The 25,233-nt window shown below is 42.8% G+C and overlaps 4 protein-coding genes across 7 annotated transcripts in view; 2 read left to right on the top strand and 2 right to left on the bottom strand.

The window, feature by feature from the left end:
- Nucleotides 1-3,158, bottom strand: LOC117252379 (arylamine N-acetyltransferase, pineal gland isozyme NAT-10-like). Its single transcript, XM_033619208.2, has 2 exons — nt 3,126-3,158; nt 1-2,673 (listed from the first exon to the last, which is right to left on the bottom strand). The coding sequence occupies exons 1-2, from the start codon at nt 3,130-3,132 to the stop codon at nt 1,796-1,798; spliced, it is 885 nt and encodes a 294-aa protein (XP_033475099.1). The 5' UTR covers nt 3,133-3,158; the 3' UTR covers nt 1-1,795.
- Nucleotides 3,159-4,070: 912 nt separating this feature from the next.
- On the bottom strand, nt 4,071-8,511 carry LOC117251663 (arylamine N-acetyltransferase, pineal gland isozyme NAT-10-like). Its single transcript, XM_033618160.2, has 2 exons — nt 8,204-8,511; nt 4,071-7,048 (listed from the first exon to the last, which is right to left on the bottom strand). Exons 1-2 carry the CDS (start codon nt 8,325-8,327, stop codon nt 6,171-6,173), a joined length of 1,002 nt encoding a protein of 333 aa, XP_033474051.2. The 5' UTR covers nt 8,328-8,511; the 3' UTR covers nt 4,071-6,170.
- sdr42e1 (short chain dehydrogenase/reductase family 42E, member 1) lies at nt 7,754-11,600 on the top strand. 4 transcript variants are annotated; one of them, XM_078161405.1, is made up of 3 exons: nt 7,754-7,806; nt 9,735-9,811; nt 10,091-11,600. In XM_078161405.1, exons 1-3 carry the CDS (start codon nt 7,756-7,758, stop codon nt 11,187-11,189), a joined length of 1,227 nt encoding a protein of 408 aa, XP_078017531.1. In that variant the 5' UTR covers nt 7,754-7,755; the 3' UTR covers nt 11,190-11,600. The 4 variants fall into 4 exon arrangements, with proteins under 4 accessions (XP_078017531.1, XP_033473901.1, XP_033473894.1 ...); XM_033618010.2 differs by lacking the exon at nt 7,754-7,806 and adding an exon at nt 9,148-9,394; XM_033618003.2 differs by lacking the exon at nt 7,754-7,806 and adding an exon at nt 9,150-9,328.
- A 796-nt stretch (nt 11,601-12,396) lies between these two features.
- Nucleotides 12,397-25,233, top strand: part of wtip (WT1 interacting protein) — a 33,505-nt gene continuing 20,668 nt past the window's right edge. Inside the window, exons 1-2 of the mRNA XM_033628730.2 lie at nt 12,397-14,436; nt 22,582-22,683. Coding sequence (XP_033484621.1) covers nt 12,936-14,436; nt 22,582-22,683 — 1,603 coding nt within the window. The 5' untranslated portion in view covers nt 12,397-12,935. The remainder of the gene's footprint in view (nt 14,437-22,581; nt 22,684-25,233) is intronic.

A 25,233-nucleotide genomic window follows, 5' to 3' on the forward strand; every position in this document is an offset into this window, starting at 1 on the left:
TTCATTAGGACTTTATACTTTTATTTACTTAGGTTGAACCACATGAATACATTGTATTTGGAAAATGATGGGCAAGGATCCATTAAAATTCTATAACACAAGCTTTGTGATATGTAGATGCAACAGTCTTCATGAAGAGCTGATCCCCTTTTTCCTTCACATTTTCACCTGGCAATTGATCTAGATTAAATTTTTCTTGGTCTTATCTGCACATGATGTTTAATTTCAAAACAAGTTTCCTTACTTTTCTACAAACTACAATTTGGCTTATATTTTGCTGAGACATACTTGACTACTAAATTTAAATGTATTCAATTACTTTCCAACTCTGGATCTGCAAACATGGCAATGAATGACATGGCATTACACAAGTATGGTTTATTTTTTAACTTCTTTCAGTCATTAAAGAGTAAAACAACAACATCATCGACATTGTACAAAAAAACTCCAAGCACCATTCGTTTTTGAAATAGATGATTATTTAATGAGCTGCTCTACCTGGGCTTTTAACACATATTCAAGGTCAATTTAAAAACAGAATATGTATCGGAATTCATGGTGTGTACCATGATTTGCATGATATCATTGCTTGTACTAATGAAAACTCTGGAACCCAACATCGTGGTGTCTCGGCCCATTTCTCTCAGCACCCAGCCAAACAGGAAGTTGTTTTCAAGGCACAAATTTTGCCTGTTGGTTGATTGGTAAGCCCAGTAAGATATTTCCAAAAGCTCCTCTATGTTCACCACCAATGATGAAGGAACCTGTATCCGTTCTCCTAAGTGACTGTGTTCAGCCTTTGCCTCAAACAAGGTACAGTACCAAATATTTGCTTTTCTTGTTTGTTTTGTTTGTCGTTTTGTGTTTGCTCTTTTGGAAGCCATGTGAAGAGTTAAAATATACAGGTGGCGTGGTGGTCCAGTGGTTAGCACTGGGGTTCAATCCTGTCGCTTTACTGGGGCCCTTCTGTTTGAGTACACCTGTTCTTCACATTATATTCCCTGTGTCAGCATGGGTTTTCTGCAGGTTTTATGGTTTCCTCCTACAGTCCAAAGGTGACATTAAACTGCCCACAGGTGTTAGCGTGAGTGGTTGTCTGGCTATGTGTTTCAGCCCTTTGACAGTTTGGTGATCTGTCCAAGGTGTACCCTGCCTCTCACCCAGTGTCAGCTGGGATATCTGGCATTGCCTTTAACAAATTGATTATTTGTAATTTATCATTCACATAGCCACTACAGTAGACTCCCTGAAGCTGTACCCTTCAGGAATATGAATGCTAAGATGATGGCAGCTGCTCTGATCCAGCTCTTTTCTAGAATTGCCTCAGGTTCAGTTTGACCCTGGATCTAATTTAACATCTGGATTGTTTTACAAAATTATGCATAAACTAGGGACCAAAGAGATTATGTCCTTTGCATACCATACTCTGTTTCAAGATGCCATTAAGTGCTGCACAGTACCATCAGACCCTCAAGTTAGTGATTAAAGCCCACATTGTGAGGAGACTGGGATGTAGCGTTGCAGTTCTTGTTATTTGCCATCTGGGATTCTGTCAATGAATCAACTGCGTTCAGCCTGTTTGAACTTATTTTTGTGCTTTAAGGGAGAGGGCCTCTTAAGATGGCAAAGGAAAAACTGTTAGAGCTAAATGAACCAAGTGGGGGTTTGGCAGTATGTGGCCACATTCAAAGATGAAAACTACCTGTGAGGTTTTATTTTTTTTCAGGATGCTGCTCTCTGGTTGGTCATCAACACAGGTTATGAGATCTTTTCAGGACAATTTGATAAACAGAATTTAGAGTGTTAAGCATGCTTTGTTGTTTGCAGGCTGCAGTTTGTTCTGCAGCTTTACATTGAATTTTTCCCTCAGAATTTGCTCTATCTCATCATCTCTTATGTTCCTCATGTCAAAGACATCAACACCTTCCTCAGGTTTGTAGGTGACCTCACTGTAGGTCCAGCCAAGAAGGGCTCTGAATCCTGTTGGTGTCTGCAAAGAGCAGATGGACTTCCTGATGAACAGTGAAGCAGGATCTGTCTGGAGTGTGTGGTTTGTCTCCAAGAAATGATCAACCTCACGAGGCACCAAGGTGAAGTAGTAGATCGGCTTTGTTACCAGCCAGTCCACCAGGCTTGATTTTGCAAAGTCTGGATTGAGAATCTCTGGCTTTCTACCAGTTTTCTCCAGCACCCAGATGTCCCCCTTGTCTATGAGGCGAAAGACACCTGCTGCCTGAGGTTGGTCCTTTGCAGAGACAAGCTCCAGGGGCTCCCACATCTGGGAAGTCATCCCAAAGCTTACATCTGCTATATAAGCTTTTCCATCAATGATGACCTTGTTGATGAGATGAGTTTCAGTGGGGTCAAAAGAATTAAGGACATTGTTGAAAACGGTGGAGCTCAGCGTCATAGTGTCGTAGCCCATTTCCTTCAGTACCCAGCCAAAAAGGAAGTTGTTCTCAAAGCACCAACCGCCACGGCTGCTCCTCACTATCTTGTTGAAAATGACCTCAAGGTCCATGGTGATCCTCTCACCACAGTGAATGCTGAGGTTCTCAAAAGGAATTGACATGACGTGCAGTTTGTGAATCAGCTTCAGTGTTGCAAGATCTGGCTTATCAAAAGAGCTATGGAAACCAATTCTTTCCAAGTATTCCTCCAGATTAATTTTGCCTGTAAAATACAGGACAATACAGTTATAGGACCAGTTTACCAGTTAGAGTTGCACTCACAGTTGCAAAGTCATTTCAACTGTCTCAAAGTTAACAATCAGGGACTGACATTAACTTTTTGCTCACCAGCCTATTATTCATGATGTCATTCATAATAGATTATCTTGAGTTTTCTTGTCAGATTTGCTAAAAGTAGACCAGACACCAAAAACTATCGCTGCAGATTGTGAGCCGACCATAGAGCTCAGATAATTAGGAACTTAAAATTTCTCTTGATCAAGTCTGGCATAGACAAAGCTGGTGTTTTGGCTCATTCAGTGCATATCAATCAAGTACAATTGTATGCTTGTTTTAAATTACTTTAAAATGTCATAATCAGATGTCTGAAATATCAAATTCTACATATATACAGTTTGAGACTGAAATTGTGCAAAAGGAAGATGTGCAGCATACCTTTCATGTCGGCTGATTGTGCGAGCAGTTGAAGTCTTCTGAAGACGAAAGGAAAGGCAACTTCTGTTTGTTTTTTTCTGGAGAACATAGATCATTGTTTACCCAGTAAAACCTGTGTGTTTGATGTGCATTAGCCTAAAGTGTCAATATATGACTAACATACGGATCCACTGTTACTTCACTATATGAAGAGTACACAGGGAACAGACATCTTGTATTATGACTTTGTACTGATGCTATCAGAGTTTAAATGCACTTTATTCCCCTGAAGCATGTCTGACGCAGATTAGGCAAGTGAACCTGATGAATGCCACAAGCTGAAGCATATTGGTCTTACAATAAAGTTGTTTTAAATACTACAAGTGTTGGTGGAGTTTCTACACCTTAGGAGCAGATAAGGCACCATTTTACTAGTGGCCATTACCAGAGTTGTGATCTCTGACAGCATGGCCAGATTAACCCCCGAGCAGGGTGTTATAGATCAGTTGGTTTAGATATTTTCTTTAACCAGTATGTCAGAAATTCACTGGTATAAGCTTCTACAATGTGGATATTTGTTAGTTTGCCCTGCTTTTCTATGATATTAAACATATTTTGGGTTTTTGACTGTTGGACAGAGGGAAAAACATGCAATTTCAATATGTTCACTTGGGCCTGAAATAATGATGGGAATTTTTCTGTATTTTCTGACATTTTATCCATTGACTGTAAAAAGAAAACAATTATCAAAAGTACAGGTAATGAAAATAACTCTTGGTTGTGGCCAAATAGTAAATTTGGGGGTTTTAAGGCTCCTGGGGGTCTGGGGCCACCAGGCAGTTGCGTGGTAAACCCAGTCAGCTCATTCTGGTAGCTCCTCTATGTTCGCCACCAATAATGGAGGTACCAGTTTCCAATGTCCTGACTGACTGCGTTCAGTCTTTTTTTAATTTCAAGAATATGTTTATTTCATTTTTCATATAAAACACAGGACATAACCGCTCAGACTTGACATGACAAATAACATAAGTAGCTTAAAAAAAAAAAAAAAAACAGGAGGCATCATATTTATTCCAACCCTCACCACCCCTATAACAACATAGCGGGAGCATCAAACAAATAAATAGGTTATAAAGACAAATAGTAAGGTTAGAGGAAACGTATAGACCAGCTAAGCTGATTTAGGAAACCCCTGAAATACAGAAGACGACAGCTTAGGCCCAATGTATGCTTAGTAAGGGCCCCAAACTTTATAAAAAGCATCTACTGAGGAGTGAAGCATACAAGAGTTACACCAGCCTTGCAGAAGTCCACAATCATCTCTTTGGTTTAACAAATATTGATGATAAAGTTGTCAGCTTTACACCCTGTTACCAGTTCATCCACTTCCTGCGTATGCACTGAGCCATTGGTGTTTGAGATGAGTCCCACCACTGCTGTGTCGTCAGCAAACTTCCCAATGAGGTTGCTTTAATAAAGAGCAGTGCAGCCGTAGGTAAGCAGTGAGTACAGTAGAGGGCTCAGGATGCATCCTTGTGGGGAAACAGTGTTGAGGATGATACTGTAGGATGCGATGCTGTGGATTCTGACAGCCTGATGAACCACACATTAGATGGCGTCAGCAATGGTGCAGTTCTTCCTGTAAGCGTATTGGTGGGGGTCTACTGTCACATCAACTGTCTTTTTAATGCGTGTCATTACCAGCCCCTTAAAGCATGTCATGATTATTGGGGTGAGTGCAGCTGGGTGGTGATCATTAAGGTATGACACTGCGGGACATTTAGGGAGCAAGATGTTGGTGGTAGTCTTAAGGTATATTGGAACAGTGCCTGGGACAGTGAGGTGTTACATATGTCCTTCAGTACCTCTGAGAACTGGTGTGCACAGTCCTTGATCCCCCTGCATGGGATCTTCTCCGGGCCTGCAGTTTTGCGGGGGTTGACGTTCTGCAGGGACTATCTCACATCTGCTGCTGTCACGCTGAGGGGCAGCTCAACTGGTGGTAGGTTGAGCCTCGAGGAGGGGATGGTGTTAGATACCTCAAAGTAAGGATCACAGGAGTTGAGGGCATTAAGCCAGGGTATCTGGTTATGATAGATGGTGATAGTTCTGGTGGTGGTAACATGATCAACATACTTGCTAATGTAGCCAGTGACAGATGACGCATATTGCAGTCCAGGTCCATGTAGTAAGCAGGGAACAGCATGATGGAGATGTGATCGGAGATGAGCAGAGGGTGGCTCTGTATATGTCCCCCCGTCTGTTTGTGTAAACTCTATCAAGTATGTTCTCTCCTCAAGTGGCAATGGTGATGTGCTGCTTGAACTTTGGAAGTGTATCCTGCAGATGAACATGGTTAATGTCACCTGCAATCACATGGAGAGTGTCTGGGTGCTTGTTTTCAAGTGAGCCAATGCGATTGTGATGATCCTCCCAACATTAGCATTAGCACTTGGGAAGATGTAAACAGCGACTACAAACAGAGCTGTAAACTCATGTAGCAGGTAATGTGGATGGCATTTAATAGTCAGGTGTTCAACAGCCTCGGAGCAATGGGCACCAACCAAGGAACTGTTTGTGCACCAAGTTTTGTTGACATCTAGACATACATAGATGAGACTAAGTCTGGAACACTGGAATAACAGGTTACATTATCACAGCCTATAACTTCATAACACATTATTGGAAGTTTAGCAGATGACACTGAAATAACGAAGTAATAAATGCATATAATAATGGCAAACAACAGTGTTTCAATGTTGATTTTCTTGGATTGAATGATTTTCTTTTGTCAGTAATCATTTACTTAAGAACAGCATGTCTGCTCCTTGCAGTTACTCAAGATACTTAACTCTTAGACATATACAAAAAACATAAATTCAAAACATGTTGTCCATTGTTACTTTTCTCAGTCCCAACAATTGCATGATTTTCATTGCAGGAACAATGTAATTCAAAACATTGTTATCATTGTTTTAATCAAGCTGCTCTCTCTGGTTAGTCATGAAATCAGCACAGGTTGTGAGATCTTTACAGGACAATTATAAAAAGAATATGTGCAAGATTTCAGAGCGTGTACCATGCTTTATGGTTAACAGGCTGCAGCTTGTTCTGCAGCTTTACATTGAATTTTTCCCTCAGAATTTGCTCTATCTCATCATCTCTTATGTTCCTCATGTCAAAGACATCAACACCTTCCTCAGGTTTGTAGGTGACCTCACTGTAGGTCCAGCCAAGAAGGGCTCTGAATCCTGTTGGTGTCTGCAAAGAGCAGATGGACTTCCTGATGAACAGTGAAGCAGGATCTGTCTGGAGTGTGTGGTTTGTCTCCAAGAAATGATCAACCTCACGAGGCACCAAGGTGAAGCCATAGATCTGCTTTGTTACCTTCCAGTCCACCAGGCTTGATTTTGCAAAGTCTGGATTGAGAATCTCTGGCTTTCTACCAGTTTTCTCCAGCACCCAGATGTCCCCCTTGTCTATGAGGCGAAAGACACCTGCTGCCTGAGGTTGGTCCTTTGCAGAGACAAGCTCCAGGGGCTCCCACACTTGAGAAGACACCCCAAAGCTTACATCTGCTATATAAGCCTTTCCATCAATGATGATCTTGTTGATTAGATGAGTTTCAGTGGGTAAAAAATCATTGCTGGTACTAGAGAAAATTCTGGAGCCCAGCATTGTGGTGTCGTAGCCCATTTCTCTCAGCACCCAGCCAAACAGGAAGTTGTTCTCAAAGCACCAACCGCCACGGCTGCTCCTCACTATCTTGTTGAAAATGACCTCAAGGTCCATGGTGATCCTCTCACCACAGTGAATGCTGAGGTTCTCAAAAGGAATTGACATGACGTGCAGTTTGTGAATCAGCTTCAGTGTTGCAAGATCCAGCTTATCAAAAGAGCTATGGAAACCAATTCTTTCCAAGTATTCCTCCAAATTCATCTTGCCTGTAAAACATGACATTACATGAATTAATGTCACTTTCTAATAAGCCATACTTAAGACATACATAAAGCCATTAGTTGAAGTATTAAATCCTTAATTAAGTCAAGGCAAAGTCATCTCTATTGTTTTACAGTTTAAAGTGGTTCATAAATGCATCTCAAAAATGCACAGGGTGAAGTCTGGTGATGTGGGCCAGCAGGTAGGCTCTGGGCTTAGGGTCTTTAAATATTAGGAGCAAATCCCCAAACAGTCATTTTGATTGGTCAGGGGTAACAAGGGTGGGCGAAGACTTGAAAGAAAAAACATCAGTTGTTCCTAAACTTGTGAGGTAAGCCATGTGGCATGTTGATTTTCTTTCAAAATGTCTTCACAATATACTTCAGTTTGTATTGAAAAGGTTTTTGAGTTAGTAGCTTACTTAATGCATTCAGGTACAATGGGACAAAAAATGAGCTACAATGGGACATTTTTCTGAAGTGAAACCAGCATGTTTTAGGCTACCAGGTGTCATAAAAACATGACTCATGCTATTGTGTGCCACCCTGTAATATTACAGACATTTATTGTATTTTTGTTACTAAAAAACTTTTTGAAGATGATACAGTGAGTCCATGTCAGTCACAATGGTCCAGAATTAGCAATTATTGTCACACACACACACACACACACACACACACACACACACACAGGCATGCCCATTGTTGACAGTATGGCACCAAGGAAACAGGCACCAAAAGGACAGAGAAAGCACAGCAGAAAAGTAGGCCATTTTTTTTAATGAATAGTTAGGTTACATTGATGATTTAATGACTAAATGACTGATATAATAAATGAATTTAACCATTTGAAAATCAAACAAATAAACAAACACGACTGTCCCATTTTACATGAACATATCATGGAAGGGAGGGAGGGAATGAGGGAGGGGTACTCGATATGTTTCAAAGTCCAAAGTTTCCTAAGTATTTTACCTGGCAACATGTTTTCTTTAAATAAGTGTAGCAGATATGCATAACAAGTTATAAAAGTAGTATCACTTAAGGTAGTCTTCATCATTTTGGTAATATACCAAAATTTGTCTCAGTTCCCTGACTGCTTTCCATTATTGATAGGTTACTAGCAGTAATTAAATAAGTAGAAGCAGTGGGCCGACTTACCTTTCGATGTGTTGGTTGTTCGTGCAAGTATTTGAGCAAAACAATTCAAAGGAAGTGCAACTGTTATCTTGAGACCTGCAAGTCGAATGACTATTTGTTTCCGGAATAGGCTCTTATCGCACATTAAAAAATAAAACTGCAACCTATGCCTTGCCCAGACTGCTTTTGCAGCATTTCATTCAATACTTTACTGTACCTCTTAATTCACTGATCCTACGCTGATCACATATAGAAAGGCGTTTTTGAAAAACTCAGGGTGGGTTTTTGTAATTGCTACTGCAGTAAGACCCTTCGTTGCAGTTGTTAGACTCGCTTATCGCCGCTAGAGGCAACACTTCAGAGTTTATTTACAATATTGTGTTGAAACGTCACTTTTCTTACAGATAACATGTAAATAAAGTACAGCTCAGCGAGTGTGCTTAAACATGTAATGTATGCATTCACATGAGCTGTACAGTGCCTAATGAAATAAAGGTACTGTTGATGGAATATAGTCTTTGCAGTTAAACAAACGACGCATATGATTGTATTTACATTATTTTTCTTTAACTAATTAGCATTAAGAATTAAGTTTGGGGAGTACGTCAATTGAATGCAAATGTTTACAACATTATCTCATTAAAAAAAATCTCGGCTTTTATTCTGAAGGCAGGATGGGCATACCGGAAATGTTACCGTTGCCAGCAAAACGCGTCAAGCTTGCATTTAAGATCTCAACATCCTGTTACAACTTTCAAAATAAAAGCGTCATTGGCGAAAATATCGAGACGACATAATTGATACAATAGGAATTGAAAAACAAAAGGACAAAATCACACGCTTATGTGACAGTTCTATCACTGCATATACAGATTATGATTTTGATATTTGTGGATATTTTGCTAATGAAACCAGCTGCTAATCACTTTATCACTGTGAATGTCACCTTACTTCCTGTGTTATTCTCCCTCTCTGTTTGCACACTTGACGAAGCCTGTCGAGCTCATAGGTCGAGCTCTGCATGGCGGGGCTGTTTTATGGATTGTGCCAAGTTACTGAGAGGTTTTTACGTAACTTAGTCTACGTAACAAAAACATGCACAGTACCGACCAAAGAAGTGCACAACGGTGTTCTCTAACCAGTGCTGTAAGTTAGTAGAGTTTTGGATGTCTGATAGATACTTCCCTCGTGTTTTACCCGTCTTATGTTGAGGTTGGTACCGACAGGGAATCCAAATAGTTCAAGTAGAGGCTGTGGATTGATCATGACTACTGTCTGTGCATGTGACTGCACTGTAACACTACTCTGTAGCATAGTTTGAGGCATGGCAGTCTGAATGAGCTCTTAGAGAAAGTAAGTGTGGTAGATGATGTCAGTGCATTCAGCTTGTTGCATAAAAGGTGTAATTGCTCAAGTGCAAGGTCGGTGAACCAGCCTGCAGACTGCAGGTTAGGTAACGTCAAGTCAGCAGACTTTTCTCATTTATGAGGTTTCATCTGTGTTTACTATTTCTTTATAATGTGCCTAATACTGTATTTTTTTTAACTGACAGATTCACCCTCCTGCAATGGAAAATACACCTACAGACACATTTTTGATAACTGGAGGATGTGGCTATTTTGGTTACCGGTAAGAACAATTTCACTTTGTGTGTTAATCAAGAATATGAAGCACACATTCACAGTCAGTAAACCTTCAGTCATGACTTCAGAGTTGCTCTGTGCTGTCTCACTGCTATACCACAACAAGGTGGCGCTATCGCACCAGTTATGTAAGTTGAGTTGGCTCTGTGACTGCCACAGGAGATTCAAAAGTAGATATACATGCCATCAGATTTACAATTTGAGAACCTCTAGTGAGTTTCATGCAGAGATTAATTCACATTTAATATCTTGTTTTCCTCTGCAGCCTGGCATGCTCCCTGCATAACAAAGGAGCAAAGCTCATTCTGTTCGACACAGTCCCTCCAAAGCAAGAAGTGCCAGAGGACATTGTATTTGTTCAGGGAGATATATGTGAATATGCACAAGTTGAGAAGGCCATCGCTGGTGTGGACTGTGTATTCCACATCGCCTCCTACGGCATGTCTGGCAGGGAGCAGCTGAACCGGCATCTGATCGAGGCGGTGAATGTTCAAGGCACACAGAATGTCCTGAAGGCTTGTGTTGAGCACGGAGTGTCCAGGCTGGTTTACACCAGCACCTTCAATGTGGTGTTCGGAGGCCAAGTGATAGAGAACGGGGATGAAAGCCTACCTTATCTACCTCTCCATCTTCACCCCGATCACTACTCCAGAACCAAGTCGCTGGCTGAGATGGCTGTGCTACAAGCAAACGGTACAGCACTGATGGACGGCTCAGGGGTGCTGAGAAGCTGTGCGCTGCGTCCAGCAGGAATCTACGGGCCTGGTGAGCAGAGGCACCTGCCAAGGATAGTTGGCTACATAGAAAATGGGATCTTCAGGTTTGTTTATGGTAAACCCAGCAGCCTGGTGGAGTTTGTCCATGTGGACAACCTGGTGTCAGCACATGAGCTTGCCGCCAAGGCTCTGACCTCAGAGAAGCAGCACCGCTCTGCTGGCCAGGCCTACTTTATCTCAGATGGCAGGCCTGTCAACAATTTTGAATTCTTCAGACCTTTGGTAGAGGGCTTGGGCTATCCTTTCCCCAAACTGCGCCTTCCTATCTCTCTCATCTACTTTGTTGCCTTTCTCACGGAAATGATTCACCATCTTATCGGGCCCTTCTACAACTTCCAGCCGCTGCTGACACGTACAGAGGTCTATAAGACTGGCGTGACACATTACTTCAGCATGGCAAAAGCTAAGGCAGAGCTCAGCTATGAGCCTCAGGAGCACAACCTGGATGAGGTTGTACAATGGTTCAGAAGCAGAGGCCATGGGAAAAAATCTCACAGCTCTTTCCTCAGTCGATTGCTGCTAGACATCCTGTTTGTTTCTGCCTTTGTTGCTGTGGTTCTCTCTTTTCTTCCATTTGTTGGCAGTTGATGAGCAGCCAAAGCAAAAAATATCAGTCTGACAATTTCCAGAATGCTGTATCAAGACTGGGTTGTTTACATGTCTCAAAATGACGAGGTCTATCAGCACATTTTATTACAAAATCAGTCAGTACTGACAGGTGCTTCACATTCAAAAACACTGTTTTATACTGTAACACCCGTCACATGTGAAAAGAAGCATATCTCTGCTCTTCAGTGTCTTAATTTTACATCCCGGGGCTGTTGTCACTGTTAGAAACTATAAGTCAAATACTAACTCTTTTTTTCATGTTACCTTTTTGAAAGAACATCTCTGGGAGCAAAGATTGATAATCACCTTATACAGACGTGTTTTTAATGCTGTTTTTTTGGAACTGTAATCTGATGAAATGCTGTCATGAATAAATCCTGACATGGAAAATTTGGTTTGCTTGATTTTTTAACATGGATTAAAGGTTTAATGTTAAGGTTATGTTTGTGTTTTACAAAGGTAAACAGTGTTCATGTTTGAAGACCTTGGATAAACAAAGATTTGGTAGCCTTGTCTATAATGACTACAGTATATCTACTCTGGCCTGTTGGCATATCTATATATCACAGTCACACAGTCATAATATACAAAATATGGAGTTATAAAATATAGAGTGGTGTCCATTTGTGATCAACATATAGAAAACCTTTTTTGTTAATTTTTTTTAAATGATTCATACACTTTGCATTCAGTTTATTTCACTTAAAATGAAATATAATATTTTTGTGCAGTCTAATAAAAACTCAGAACAATCATTTAATTTATTTAACCATGTCTTTGAGACTGGATGTATCTTTTTAAATCCTCCTTTGTTGCCATCATCTTAATATCCCTCATATTCCCACAAGAGCATATAGTTAACTATGGTAATTGGACATTATTATCTTAAAAATGAATCATATAAATCTAAGTTAGGAAGACCTGGGACTATCTTCATCTTTATAACATCAGTCTGGAAAAAGGTGAATAAACTTGAGTTGCAAATAGCTTTGCCCTACATAGTACCAACTTACTGCAGCTTATTCCCGGTGTAAAAGGAGTCGGACCAGGTGAGGCGTGCTTTGTGTGGTATTTTAGTCTGCCTGGGATGAATGCAGACGTCCCCTTCTCTCTAAACTATTCTCTTTTCAGAGCCGGCAGCCCCTTGCTGAGTTGGTCGCAATCATTGTTTCTCTGCAGCATTAACCACATTCCAGAGAGGCGCAGCGCATCCCGTCTTCATCCCCGCATTCCTTTTACGCAAACGAGTCCCCTGTGTAAAACGGTGTTTTATGCAGGTTTAACTCCGCTCGGTGAGCTCAGACTTATACACGACGGATATTTATGGCGTATCCGATTATCCAGCCTAGTTTGATTTTTGCACGGTGACCGTAAGCGAAACTAGAGGAAAAACCAACAAGGGGAAATTCCTCCGCGCAGCGCGCCATTGACTGTAAAGACCTTTCAACTTAACAAAAACTGAAGTTGACAAACGTATCCCTGTCGGCTGAAACTGTGAGAAAGAGTTTGTGTTTTCGGCGAAGGGGGCAAAGCAGAAGAAGACGATGCGGCACACGGTGGAGGTTTCTCAGTACGTCGGTGGTTTTCTGTAAATGAGCGACGGCTGTAACGCGGCGTTTTGTTTTGATTTCCATGTGAAATGCAATTAGTGCTCCGCGGTGCTCGCTAGTTTGGCTCGCGGAGCGGAGCACACTCTGAACTTGTTTCTCGCCTCGGGAGCACAACATGGAGCACTACCAGGAAGATTTGGGACTCCGGGCCAGTAAATTGATGGAGGACCTTTCCTTGTATGATGCGTATAAGGACGGGATGTACAACGCGAGGAGAGACTTGGTGATTAACCCTGATTTGGACTTTTCGGCTCCGGCTGTAGCAGAACATAAAAGTAAGCCAATGAATGGTACCTCTGTGCTTCACCAGCAGCATCACACAGTGGAGAATTTCACGACTGGGAATAAAGTGTACAACGCGGCTCCGGTGCGCCCTGTAAACTGCACCCGGACCGTGCCTGTGGATTTTTGTGCCCCTCAAAGAGACGCAGTTTATACCGAGAAGGGCTGTTGCACCAAATCCGAAGTGGCTTTGCCGTGCTACACGGGCGCTTCCGACAGGCACCGGAGATACTCTCTGGAGGTGCAGGGCCACAGGTACAGCACCGGCTCCGCCTTCGATGGCGTGCCCCTGAACAAGCCGGTGGCAGTGCCCGGCAACAGGTGCAACAGTGTCTGCATCACCAGCAGCCACGACGGGAGATATAACGCCACTAGCCCCCGGTCCAGCTTAGCATCTTCCCTGTCCTCTCAGGAGCAGAGCAAGCATGCCAGCCCGAGGTCGAGCATCAGCAGCCCGCGCACTAGTTTAGTGGTACCGGGTCAGGACAGGTACACGAGCCCCAGGTCTAGTTTAGTTCACTGTGAGGGCAACAATGTCCTCAGTCCCAGATCCAGCTATGCAAGCACTGCCAGCGACACGAGTAAACACTCCAGCCCCCGGGCCAGCCTCAACAGCTGTGACTGCTGCAGCAAACCCAGCAGCAACCGCACCAGCGGCATCAGCATGGGCTACGACCAGAGGCACACTAGCCCCAGGTCGAGCACGGCGAGCCAGTACTCCTTCACCACCAGCCCGAGATCCAGTTACTCTGACTCACGGTACGGGCCCGTGGTCAACCATGATCTGGAGGGGGCGATTTTACACGCAGCGCCGCTGGCGAGTCCTCGCTCGAGCATCTGCAGCCAGGACGGGAGCGCGAGACCGGGGACCACCGCAAACTGCGTGGTCAGTCCCCGGTCCAGCATCTCCAGTCACAGCTCCAGAAGTTCCCGCAGCTCCAGGGGGTCTATGAGCACCTACCCGGATCTGCAGCTGCCTTCACCCAGGTCATCGATGCTGGGCAGCAGTTTACACGAGGATACGCTGCTGCAGGAGTTTGGAGACTCCAACGGGATTCCAAATCGCATCCATCTCCAGGGACTCTCGGCTGTGCCAGAGCCCCAGCAGCAGTCAGCCCAGACGGGAGGGTCTGTGGAGATGACCGCGGGGTCGCCATCATCATTTAGTTATGGGATGTCCTCCAAAGCAGTCTCCTCGAGCCAGAGGTTTAAGCTACCTTACCAGGTGACCCCTAACCGGGAGAGTGGACCCAGCCAGGCGGAGAGGCGGCTGGAGGCGCTCACTTTGGAGCTGGAAAAGGAGTTAGAGATGCATATGAAAAAGGAATACTTTGGTAGGTAACATTAATTGGAGTTGTTTTTTTCCCAAAACTTTGCAAGTAGATGGGGGTGGGGAAAAAACAAAAGAGTATGTTTCATATGTTAACATATAAACCACTGGGACTTTTACATACACAACTTTGACCCAATATTAACTCTCTAGAACACAAGCCTACCTTTATCAACACTGCATTTTGTGTAGGAAGAGGTTTTGGTTCTGTGGCCCTTAGTGCACACCTGAGAGTTAGGAAAAACAAAGGTGCATTGAGCATTTTTCCAATGTATTGAACATATGGATAAGGTCTTGCATCAACTAATAAGTGATTTAGGAAAATGGGTGTTTAAACAGTCATTTGAATTGCATTTCTTGTGAACTGTGATTGCTGATTGATGTAGCACATTAGGCCATAAAAGCTCTCCTCAGATGCCATGTATAAGGCACTGAAGCTCTGAACCTGGCTCCTCTCCTATACTGTCCTTGCAGACTGCACACCTCACAGGTATCTGTCAGATCTTTACAGTGTTGCATTCAATGAGAAAAGCTGCTGTAGGTTTTGGTCGTGCAGATAGAGTAAGTTTAAAATCCCAAACAATGGCCCAAAATTAAGGTTTTCAGCCAACAATAGCAGTGTTTTCAGTATTGGTTTGTTTTAATCCACTGCACAGAAAGAAAGATTTCTCCATGGCAACAATTGAACAAACATGTAATAGCACTAGCGTGAAACTTGCTTTGTATTTCAACAAAGATGACTGCCTACTGAAATTTGAATTCAAATAAATAGTGAAGCATTTTTCTGGAGTTTTTCAGTGCAGGAACTTAGGGGTTATTTATAAGTTTGTCATCTTTTCAGAGTATATTTGCAACCTGCTAATGCTACATTACCACCAACAGGTCCGTCTGTGGCAGATAAGAGTGGCATTGAAGGGCAATACTAATTTCTGTCTTGGCAGAGCTAACATTTGCACAGCACTGCACCTCGCTGAATGGAACCTTCTGTTCTGCCAGAGCAGACACCCATCGGTCATTCAGAGCAGTGTGGTCTGGATTTGTTAAAAGTGCAGTCATCCTTTGGAGGATAGATTGTGGTCAATGATTTGGTTTTTGGCTGATTTCAGCAACTGAATATTATGGCGCGTTTTTTGTGATAAGGGACTGTGAGACCAGATACATTTTGTTCGCCAGCACTAACACAGGCACAGAGAGCCTGCTGAGGAAGTTGCTGTCTACCTTTGAATTAGCAGCCAGACAAATGGCTGCAGCCAGAGAACAGTGGCTTGTTTTATGGCCAGTGCACTTGCTCAGAGTGAGGCTGAGACAGCTGTGGATTTGTTCCAGAGAAGCAGGTGAGAGCAGGAGGATGGGAGGCAGAAATGAGGAAGATAGCGAGGGAGAAGAGCAGGAGCGATAATGGAGAAAGAAGAGAGAAAGGAAAAGGAGGGAGAGAGAAGAATGCAGTCAGACACTCCGAGCCCAATAGAGACAGCTCTGTTTCCGTAGCGACAGTGGAGAAATTGATCGTCGCTGGGGCTTTTTTTTGGGGGGGGGGGGGGGCAGCAGTGCCTGCCAGTGTCCCACACTGGCTGGCCCTTGTGTGGCCTGTGTTTGTTGTGGTGGCGAAGGAGCTGTGAATCAACAGCTGGCCCGATACAGGCCTGCAATTGAGGCAGCAGAGGGAGGCCCACCCCACCCCTCATCCCCCACCTCCTCTCCACCACCACCACCACCACCCCGCCCTGACTCCCCCGCGAAGCCCTTCATTAACCAGTCAGTGGGGAGTCAGGCAACACCAGACACTTGGCACACGATCTTGGCTGGCGGGCCAGACATAGTTGGTGGGGGTCAAGTCTGATCACCTGCCCAGAATTATAATGGCAGTAGTCATGCACATGCCTGACACACACACACAGACACACATACATGCTGACTTGTGGGCAACAGCACACTGGACTGCCCTCTGTATGTGCTATATACATGCACAAATTGCAGCTGACACAAGATTAGATGTTTTCCTTTTAAGTCTTACTTTAAGTTTTAAGCCTACATGATCCTCTGATGTGTCAAATGCTCTCAGATTACAAGCGAAGACCTCTTACCTAAAATTATGCTGTATCTCGAGGCTTTGATGCTATAAAGGCTATCTGCTTCCCCTTTTTTCACCGTTCCTTTCATAGATTCACATAGCAGTGTCAGTATTATTTCAGTAAAGGGGTGTGCAACATATCCAATCGTACACCAGCTGTAGAATTCACCAAAAAGTGTCTAGTGTCTAAATTTCAGATGTCATACTGTCTTTTTTTAAAATTTGTGGCCACAGTGAGGTTTCACAGATCCTGGTGCTATTAATTTCATGTTGTGCGCGCTGAGTGTACTGTGATTTATCATACAGGACCGTAATTATGTTGTACAGGGAAGATACATGAGCCTGCTCCATGTGCAGTAACTGAATCACTCCTGTAAGACGTGCAGAGGTTTTAAAGCATTTGGCAGCATTCGGTTCCACAAACTTAAAATCTGCAATTCTTCCCTCTATGAATTCAGCTGCAGTTGTTTGATTGACACTTCACATGTAACCTGCTCATACCTTCGGAGATCAGTTTGATACTTTGCTGTAAGACGTCAAACCACACTGAGCAGTCGTTAAAGTTTCATGAATCAGGCTGTGCTAGCCTTCTTACAACTCGCAGCACGTTCTGTGTTGGTTTCAGTGATGGTAGAATATGAAGTCAAGTGAAACAGTTGCTCAAATGAATTATTATCATCATTATTATATTCCAATTACTTCATATATCACATGTAATGTCACTGTTACATCAGAAAATCTCATTTTTTCCTTTGCTTGGTCCTCCACATTACGTTTTCTTGATGTTCATCAGAAATAACATTAAACATATTTTATAATACACATACTTTACCCATCCCTTGCTTTTATTTTATCAGACTCATCAGTCTTAGTTTTCTCACAAGCATAATAACACACCCACATTGAGCAGCGTGCTACTGCTCTATTTAACAACATTACAGCGTGATCTTAACAACAGTGTTTAGCTCAAAAATGCAGGGATGTATGATGATTTATTTTTAACCCCAGTGAATGCACAACATCCTGTCCTTGCCACATGAACATGTTATGAAATGGGCACATGAGGGATCCAGCATCCTGTTTTAAATGAATAACAAGAGTGCTTCGGAGATTTCCCTACTGCCCTGTAAAACGATAGCCACATCCTCGCTCATAAGACACTTCAAGATTTTTGGCATGTGTGGTAATGAGAACAAATCACATGTTGATTTTTATGACAGATGTTTGCCCAGTGATTTTGTCATGACAAAGAATGTTTCAAATGTCCCCTGTATGTTAACAAATGTTGACAAAAGAAATCTCGACAGTCTTGCCAGCACATGATGTATAGTTTTTAAGAAACTGCAGTGTAGTAGCACCCAGACAGATAAAATAATGAAGGTAAATCGATACTGCTTCATAAATAAATCATACTTTTTTGGTGGGTAGAGAAAATCAAAGTTAAAATGCTGTGTCTGTAATTGCGTTGGCTATAGATTAATTCTGTGGAAAAGACATAAAAATGTAGCCTCTCGAAACAGAGCAGACACATGGTGACATGAGATTTAGGGGTTAAAGAGCACACACACACACGCACACACACACACACACACACACACACACACACACACACACACACACACACACACACACACACACCTGCTGTCTTCGTACAGATGTGTAGTGAGTCAGCTGTGCCTGTTTGGTCCATGGAGGCAACCTTTGTGTTGAGGCTACATTGTGATGCTAGTGTACAAGTGGGACAGGCGGCAGAATAACAGTACATACAGTAGAGAAATCAATACACATACAATACACTATGTTTCACTCCACCCACGCGCAGTTACCGGTAACATAAATAATCTGCTGAGTATTACTTCATCAAAAGAAGCTTGTCATTGTCATCCATTGTTATTGCAAATAAGCGGTAAAGGAAGTACGCTGTCCTGATGCAGTAACAGAAGAGGAACAAACACCCTGGGTGAGCACAGAGGAAGGGGTTGTATCATGATCTGGCCTGTGATCTTTGGGTCCTCACTAGATGTAACACTCACTCAGTTAATTCTGCACGCTTACACAAAAGAGGTAGCATTCATAATTACGAGCCAATCACATGCAACACTACAAAATTAAGAGGGTTTAAAAGTGTGTAAGATAGGGTGAAATTAGGTCATTGCAGTGGCAGAATGAGATTAGCAAAGTACAAGATGAATATATTCACATGGGAGTAGAATGAGAAGCAATAGAAATAGTAGAAATAAAGCAGTGACCAAATACCACAGTATCAGACCATGGATAAGTAGTAGGCTAATTATAAATGGGCTGTCTAGTGTGATTATGGGAAAGAAATGGATAACTGTCATATTGCCCCTGTGTTTCATGCAATACAGAGAACATTATACCTTTTAAAAGTTTGTGCTGTAGAAGTCAAGAAGAAATATAAATTTTATGTAATCAGTTTGGCGGCACGGTGGTGCAGCGTTTAGAGATGTCGCCTCACAGCAGAAGGGTTTCTGTTTCGAACTTGAGGTGGGGTGTTCGAACCCCGGGATGGGGGAGCCCCTCTGTGCGGAGTTTGCATGTTCTCCCCGTGTCAGCGTGGGTTTTCTCCAGGTACTCCAGCTTCCTCCCACAGTCCAAAAACATGCAGGTTAATTGCTGACTAAATTGACCGTAGGTGTGAATGTGAGTGAGAATAGTTGTCTCTCTCTATGTGTCAGCCCTGCGATAGTCTAGCAAGCTGTCAAGGTGTACCTCGCCTCTCGCCCAATGTCTGCTGGGATAGGCTCCAGCCCCCCCCGCGACCCCTAACAGGATAAGTGGTTACAGAAGATAAATGAATATAATATATCTGATCGAAATGCAGCGTGTGTCATTTACTGGGAGCAAATGTGAGTGCGTGGATGCTTTTCTAATTAAGAGGCTACAAGAGGGCGTTTTTATTTACAGTCATGGTCTCCTTGAGTCTATAAAAAGATAGTCTGTTCACAAAGTTGCTTCAAGTTCCTTTGAGCTCCAGTGATGAATAAGAAACCTAAGCTGAACCAAACACAGGAATCAAATCAGAATTTCAAAGAAACAATTTGCAGCAGTAAATGCTTCAACTTCTACCATCTTTGGCTGATAATTCCTATGGGTTTATCAGGATGACCATTTTTAATTTTACCTGCTGTGAGATTTCACTGAGTGGGTTTTTAGTCTTAAAAGAAGAATGCACGGAGGAAAAAAAAGGTTCTAGCACATGCAGGTTCCTGTGTTTTCTCCCACTTTGTTTGGCATCGTGGACTTTTATTTTGGAGATGTTGTTCAACCAATTAAGCTCATTTGAAGTTTGCTTGTTCACTCTTGTTGCCACATTACGTTTGGTTATGTTTGTTGAGTGCAAGAGAGAAGTCACGAGTTCAGGTTGCACCAGGAAATGCCAATATTTGACTTTGATTCCGATTAACTCATTTGTGTAAACACTTAAGGTTTAATAGGAAGACATGTACGCAACCTTTGGGTGCTTTTCTCGTACCCTTGTCCTTTATCTGTTTCTTACAATGTCACAGACAGAGCTGTTATGAAAGAGAAATCATTGCTTCAGATGGCCAGGGAATTCTACGATTACGTCACAGAAAGTGCGTCCTTGCTCTGAATCCTTCTGGACATGTGAATTTATTTTAAAGATAATTCAGTGTAATAATTTGTCAGTGGGAGGAGGGGAGTGGTGTCCAGCTCCCTGTTGGGATCTTGTGTCCTGTAGGCACTGTGACCCTGGACTCACCCCACCGAGGCTCTGACCCTGCACTCCCTGAGGAATGTGACCCCAGTGGAGGTCGTCTTGTGCGTGAGAGTTTGAAGATCGTTAGTCTGCTGCTGATGCGGCCAAATAGTTTTAAGCCACTGTTTCCACCCTCCTATCTCATTTCTTCGCTAAAGGTCATCATGCTCTTTGTACTTGGTTTGTTCAGGCTGATGTGTAGTGCCCATGTACCTGTGGACAGCCGACATTCCCTCCCAGGGCTGGTTTTATGCATCCCAAGGAGGACATCATTTACACACAAATCGCACATGGTGAACTTTTAAAGGCCCCAAAAATCTATTTTCTCAATAAGCTTCTTACAGTTAGCATTGGGAGTCATTCAAGAACACAAAAGTTTTTGCAGAAGTTTGAACAGTTGTGGTTAATTTACATGACGGATTTCTGTACATTTGTCTGTCCTCCCTCATTGCATTGAAATGGGACTGTCCGTCAAATCTGATCAAACACCCACACAGTCCTGATGATGATTTTGAGTGATGGGTTCATGATGAATAATAACATTTTCTGAACTTTAAGGCTACGCTGAGCGCAGGCAAATCAGATTTGTTCCTTAAATCAGATCGTGAAGACATCCTGTCCGCACTGTTACTCGCAAGTGATCAGATCAGATTTGTCTGTCCAGACGTCACCTGACTATCTGCGTGGGTTGCAGTGGAAAAGATGTAGGCATCAGTTACTATGTAGCAAGACTGGTAACACGGCTTTCCAACACAGAAGCCTCAGGAATGGAGGTCCATCATTTTGCCCTCCAAACAATTGTGCTGTCAAGCTGTGTTTAATCATTTCAGTTCATTTTAGTGTTTGTCCACAGACTGCTGTTCCTCATGCTGCCCTCCACAGTGCTCTGCTAGTAGCAGCATGGATTCTGCTCAGCACCTCCATCACTCTGGTTTTGCCGTTGTTGTGTGTCATGTTCAAAGGCACTTTGAAATTCGACAAGAGCGTTCAGTGTGAGTTGCAGTGTAGAAATCTGATTGGAATCGCATTTCAAACAGACTCCAAATGTGGTTTGGATCAGATTTGCAAAAGTTTTTGCTCTGTAGACCTTCTTCAATCAATGTGGATAAAATCAAGATTTGGGTTGGCAGTCTGAACAAGGCCTGACTTGTCTCCCACATAGAAATACTTAAGATAGAAGTTCTCAGTGGGTGAAGGGGATGTGCTAAGGGAATTTGTACTCATGATCACAATATTTCTAAAATCCTGTTAACAACCCAAAACATAATTGCAGAGTAGGGAACAGCACCATCCTCATCTCTGAAGCATCTAAAACAGAGTCTAGTTGTACATGTTGAGTATTGATTTATATACTGTACAGATGTTCTATACTGTAGCTCATTTAAAATGGACTCTCAGACTGCAAACGTACCCCTAAAAGTCAGTTCAGGGGTGCAAAGGTTTCTTACTCTGGTATGATTGATTAGCAGCACATCGTATCAAAAGCTCTAAGTTGTTGGCACACCTTGTTTCTGGCCTGCCCTTCCTGACAATCCCCTCACATCCACTGCATTTCCTGTCAGCATACTTTGAAATAATCATCAGTAGTGTGCCTTCAGACGGTATGATGTAATCCATGGAAATGACAGAAGTTTAGGTGAGACTGATGCTACTGGAATATAAATCATTTTGAGAAATATTATACTTGTAATCACAAACTGAAATTTGGAATGCTCTCATGCGTCTTTAGCCCTCAGTTAAAAGCACAGCTCTGCTCCTGTCAGAGTCTGTTTACTGTTTGGTGTTTGGCACAGTGTGGTTTCAGAGCTTGACATGCTTTGACACCTCAGATTTTCATTGTGATGCTGGTCTTCAAACGCTATCAAAAGCTCCAGAGCCTCTGGAATATAGCAGAGATGACATTTGAAGCAGATTTATCATTTTCTTTTTTTTTTTTTTTAACTGTTGCACACACGGTTTGGCAGAGGTGTTTTTTTGATCAGCTTTCCAGCAAAGCTCCGACAAAGCTGGCAGCATGTCCAGAAATTGTTTGATTCTGATGCGGCACATCGGTGGCAAACACTATCATTATTGAACAGAGCAAGCTTGTTAGCATAGCATTAGCCATAAAGAAGAAGTAAATCAGTGTTCACATGGTGCTTTGCCTTAAGGCCACTCAATGATGTGCATTTCTAACAATGTTAAAAATCTCATGAAGACAAAATGCTTTAAATGATTCACCAGGAGATTTTCTTCCCACTCTGGATGCAGGATGCTCTTATTCTGCCTCTGCATACACAGTAGTTTGCTCAGCCAGGATACATGGCATCTGCTAACTGACCACATGTCTCTAACAGGTATCTGTGTCAAATGTGGGAAAGGTGTGTATGGAGCCAGCCAAGCCTGCCAGGCCATGGGGAATCTGTATCACACAAACTGCTTCACCTGCTGCTCCTGTGGTAAGTAAAAGTGAAATAATAGTAAAAACTGGTTCATCATCCAGCTGAAAATGTGAACGTTACCTTGCCTTAATGTGTCCTTATGTGAGCCTAGCCATGGATATATGGATGACTATCACTGGATTACTTTGATACCGAAGAAAACTTAAAAACGTAATAATTCTCAGGCAATTTCTGGAGTTATAAGGAGCATCTTTTCTCAATGAATTTTAAGTGGATTTATGGACAGTTATTCTGGATGGTGTGTAAGTCTCACTGACTCTAAATATGTGTATCATGTTTTTATGGTCAGATTTGACTGAGATACGACACAGAGGAGTGTTTTGGAGTTTTGACGCAATAATTTGGCGCTAAGTGTTTTAAAGCACCTCAATCGTCTACATGAGCTGTGTGTCATAACAGCTGCTGCAATTTCCCTGACTGTGTGCACAAGCAGGCCGCAAGCTTTCAGAACACCGGCATGCACCTGCCTGTTTCATCTCACACAGTGTCCTTGCCTCAGATCTTTTCCTCCATGCAACCCCCTGCAACTCTCCTGCTCCCCCTGGGGAAGGCTCCCCTCACAGTTTGAAAACCTGTGATTAACACAGAGGCTGTGGAAGCCGTCGCTTTGACCAGATGACTTTTTTTCACCGTGTGAGGAAATATGTTGACTTGGGTCAACTCATGACAGCCTGTATAGCTGTGTCAGTCTCATCCCTGCTCATTGCCCTTTCTGAGGCCATTTTTCTGTCACTACTTCTCTGGTCCCAGGAAAATTATGCCCGCATCCTTGATCTCACCTCCAAAGCTCTGATTGGTTGATTGCTTCAGCCAGGGAAAACAGCACCACACATTATCTGAATCGCTGGAAAACTTCAGAGATGTGGGCAGTGATTGAAGGCCTGGAACCAGGCTAATCAGTTGGTCTAAAGCCAAGCAAAGTTTGCCACTTTATGCTTTAGGACTCTTTAGGTGATTAAAGACAAGTGATGTGTTTAAAATCAATCATTCTGGTGCCTCAAATGTATTTATGCTGTCAAAATATCCCACATCTTACAGACAGCATCAGTGGAAAACAGAAAACTGTGGGGAAAATGTATGCTGATGCTTCTGCTTCCGCTTCCGGGATCCTCACCTTTCTCTCTCTGCAGATTTCTGAATTCTTTCGTACAACCTTGCTATGAGCTTCAGCTGCTGCTGTCTCTGCTGAAGAATCATCATTAGTATCACCAGCTTCCTGTCAGAGGTGGTGTTGTGGTCGGAAATCAAAACATCTGCTGCTTAAAAAAAAGTCCTCAGGCCTGAAGTCGGCTCAGTGGAATAACAGGGCAGCTCAGTTCTCTCTGCTAATAATGCCACAAAGAAATAAAATGCTGACATTATTTGTTCTTCAAGACTGTAATTAAATCTGTTCTCGAGCTCACAGTATAGATCGTGTGTGTGTGTGTGTGTGTGTGTGTGTGTGGATTTTTATTAGACGCCCCTGTCACCCGACTCGAGCCCTCCTCTCCTGTTTCCTGGAGAAACAAGAGGAAGATGTCGGTAGAGAGCTTTTTAGCCAGGTTGCTTCCATTCATATGTGTACTATACATGGATACTGATCCTCCACCCCACCCCCTCCGGCTCTGGAAGAACTGCCTATAATTTACATGTAACCAAAGCCACATACTTTCCAATTTATTGTGTGTGTGAAGAAAGAGGGGCCAGATGCTGAGTGTCCAGTTGCTGGAGTTGTGGGGTTTGCTGTGGAAATGTAGCCTCTGACCTGGTTAAGTGCTGTTTTAATAGTCCTGATTATGATTTGGGGTTTATTTAGGAGTCATTGGCTCCACTCAGAAAGCTGCTTTCAGGGATGCCATGAAGCAAAGACACAGGTCTTTCAAACAAACTTATTTGCGAGACAAGCAGATTATTTCCTCTGAAGGCTAAAAATACTCTCAGAGAATGACTGGATTACTTTTTGGAGGGGGTAATTACATCATAAAACAGCTATGTGGGACCTTACTGCTGTTAGATGAAAACCACAGACAGCTCCTGTGAGAATTATTGTTGAGTTTATTGGAGAAATCACGTCCAGGATGAGTTAACAGGTCGTTTTCTGTGCTCAGCGCAGGTTGTTGTTGATAGCTTCACGGGCCATACCGCCTCTCGAGATGGTTTATTGGTAACGTAAACTCGGTGATGTATCATTTGACCTCATGTGAATGGGAATGTTTTCTTTTAAGCAGTGTTTTGAAGGCCTCTGAGAAGTTTAGTTTCAAAGTGCCTGCTCTTGTCATAACACAATCCAGTGATTTATCAGGAGCTATGTTCTTATGTCCCTGTTTGTTTTGTGGTTCCTGTTTTTTTTTTTTTTTTTTTTTTTCTTCAAGTATGGTCCTCCTGGAGTCTGGAGCTCCAGAGTGAGGCAGAGTTTGCTGAGACATTGCTCGCTGGTAGCCTTGGGCTTTGTTTAACCATGCATAATTGAGCCCTCCTCTTGGCTTACTCCCATGGTTGCACCCTTTTTTTTTCATGAAATGGCCAAGAATGCAAACTACCCCCCTCTACTTCAGCCGGCCTTCCCTG

The sequence above is a fragment of the Epinephelus lanceolatus genome, chromosome 2 (genome assembly GCF_041903045.1).
Source record: "Epinephelus lanceolatus isolate andai-2023 chromosome 2, ASM4190304v1, whole genome shotgun sequence".
Lineage (NCBI taxonomy): Eukaryota > Metazoa > Chordata > Actinopteri > Perciformes > Serranidae > Epinephelus > Epinephelus lanceolatus.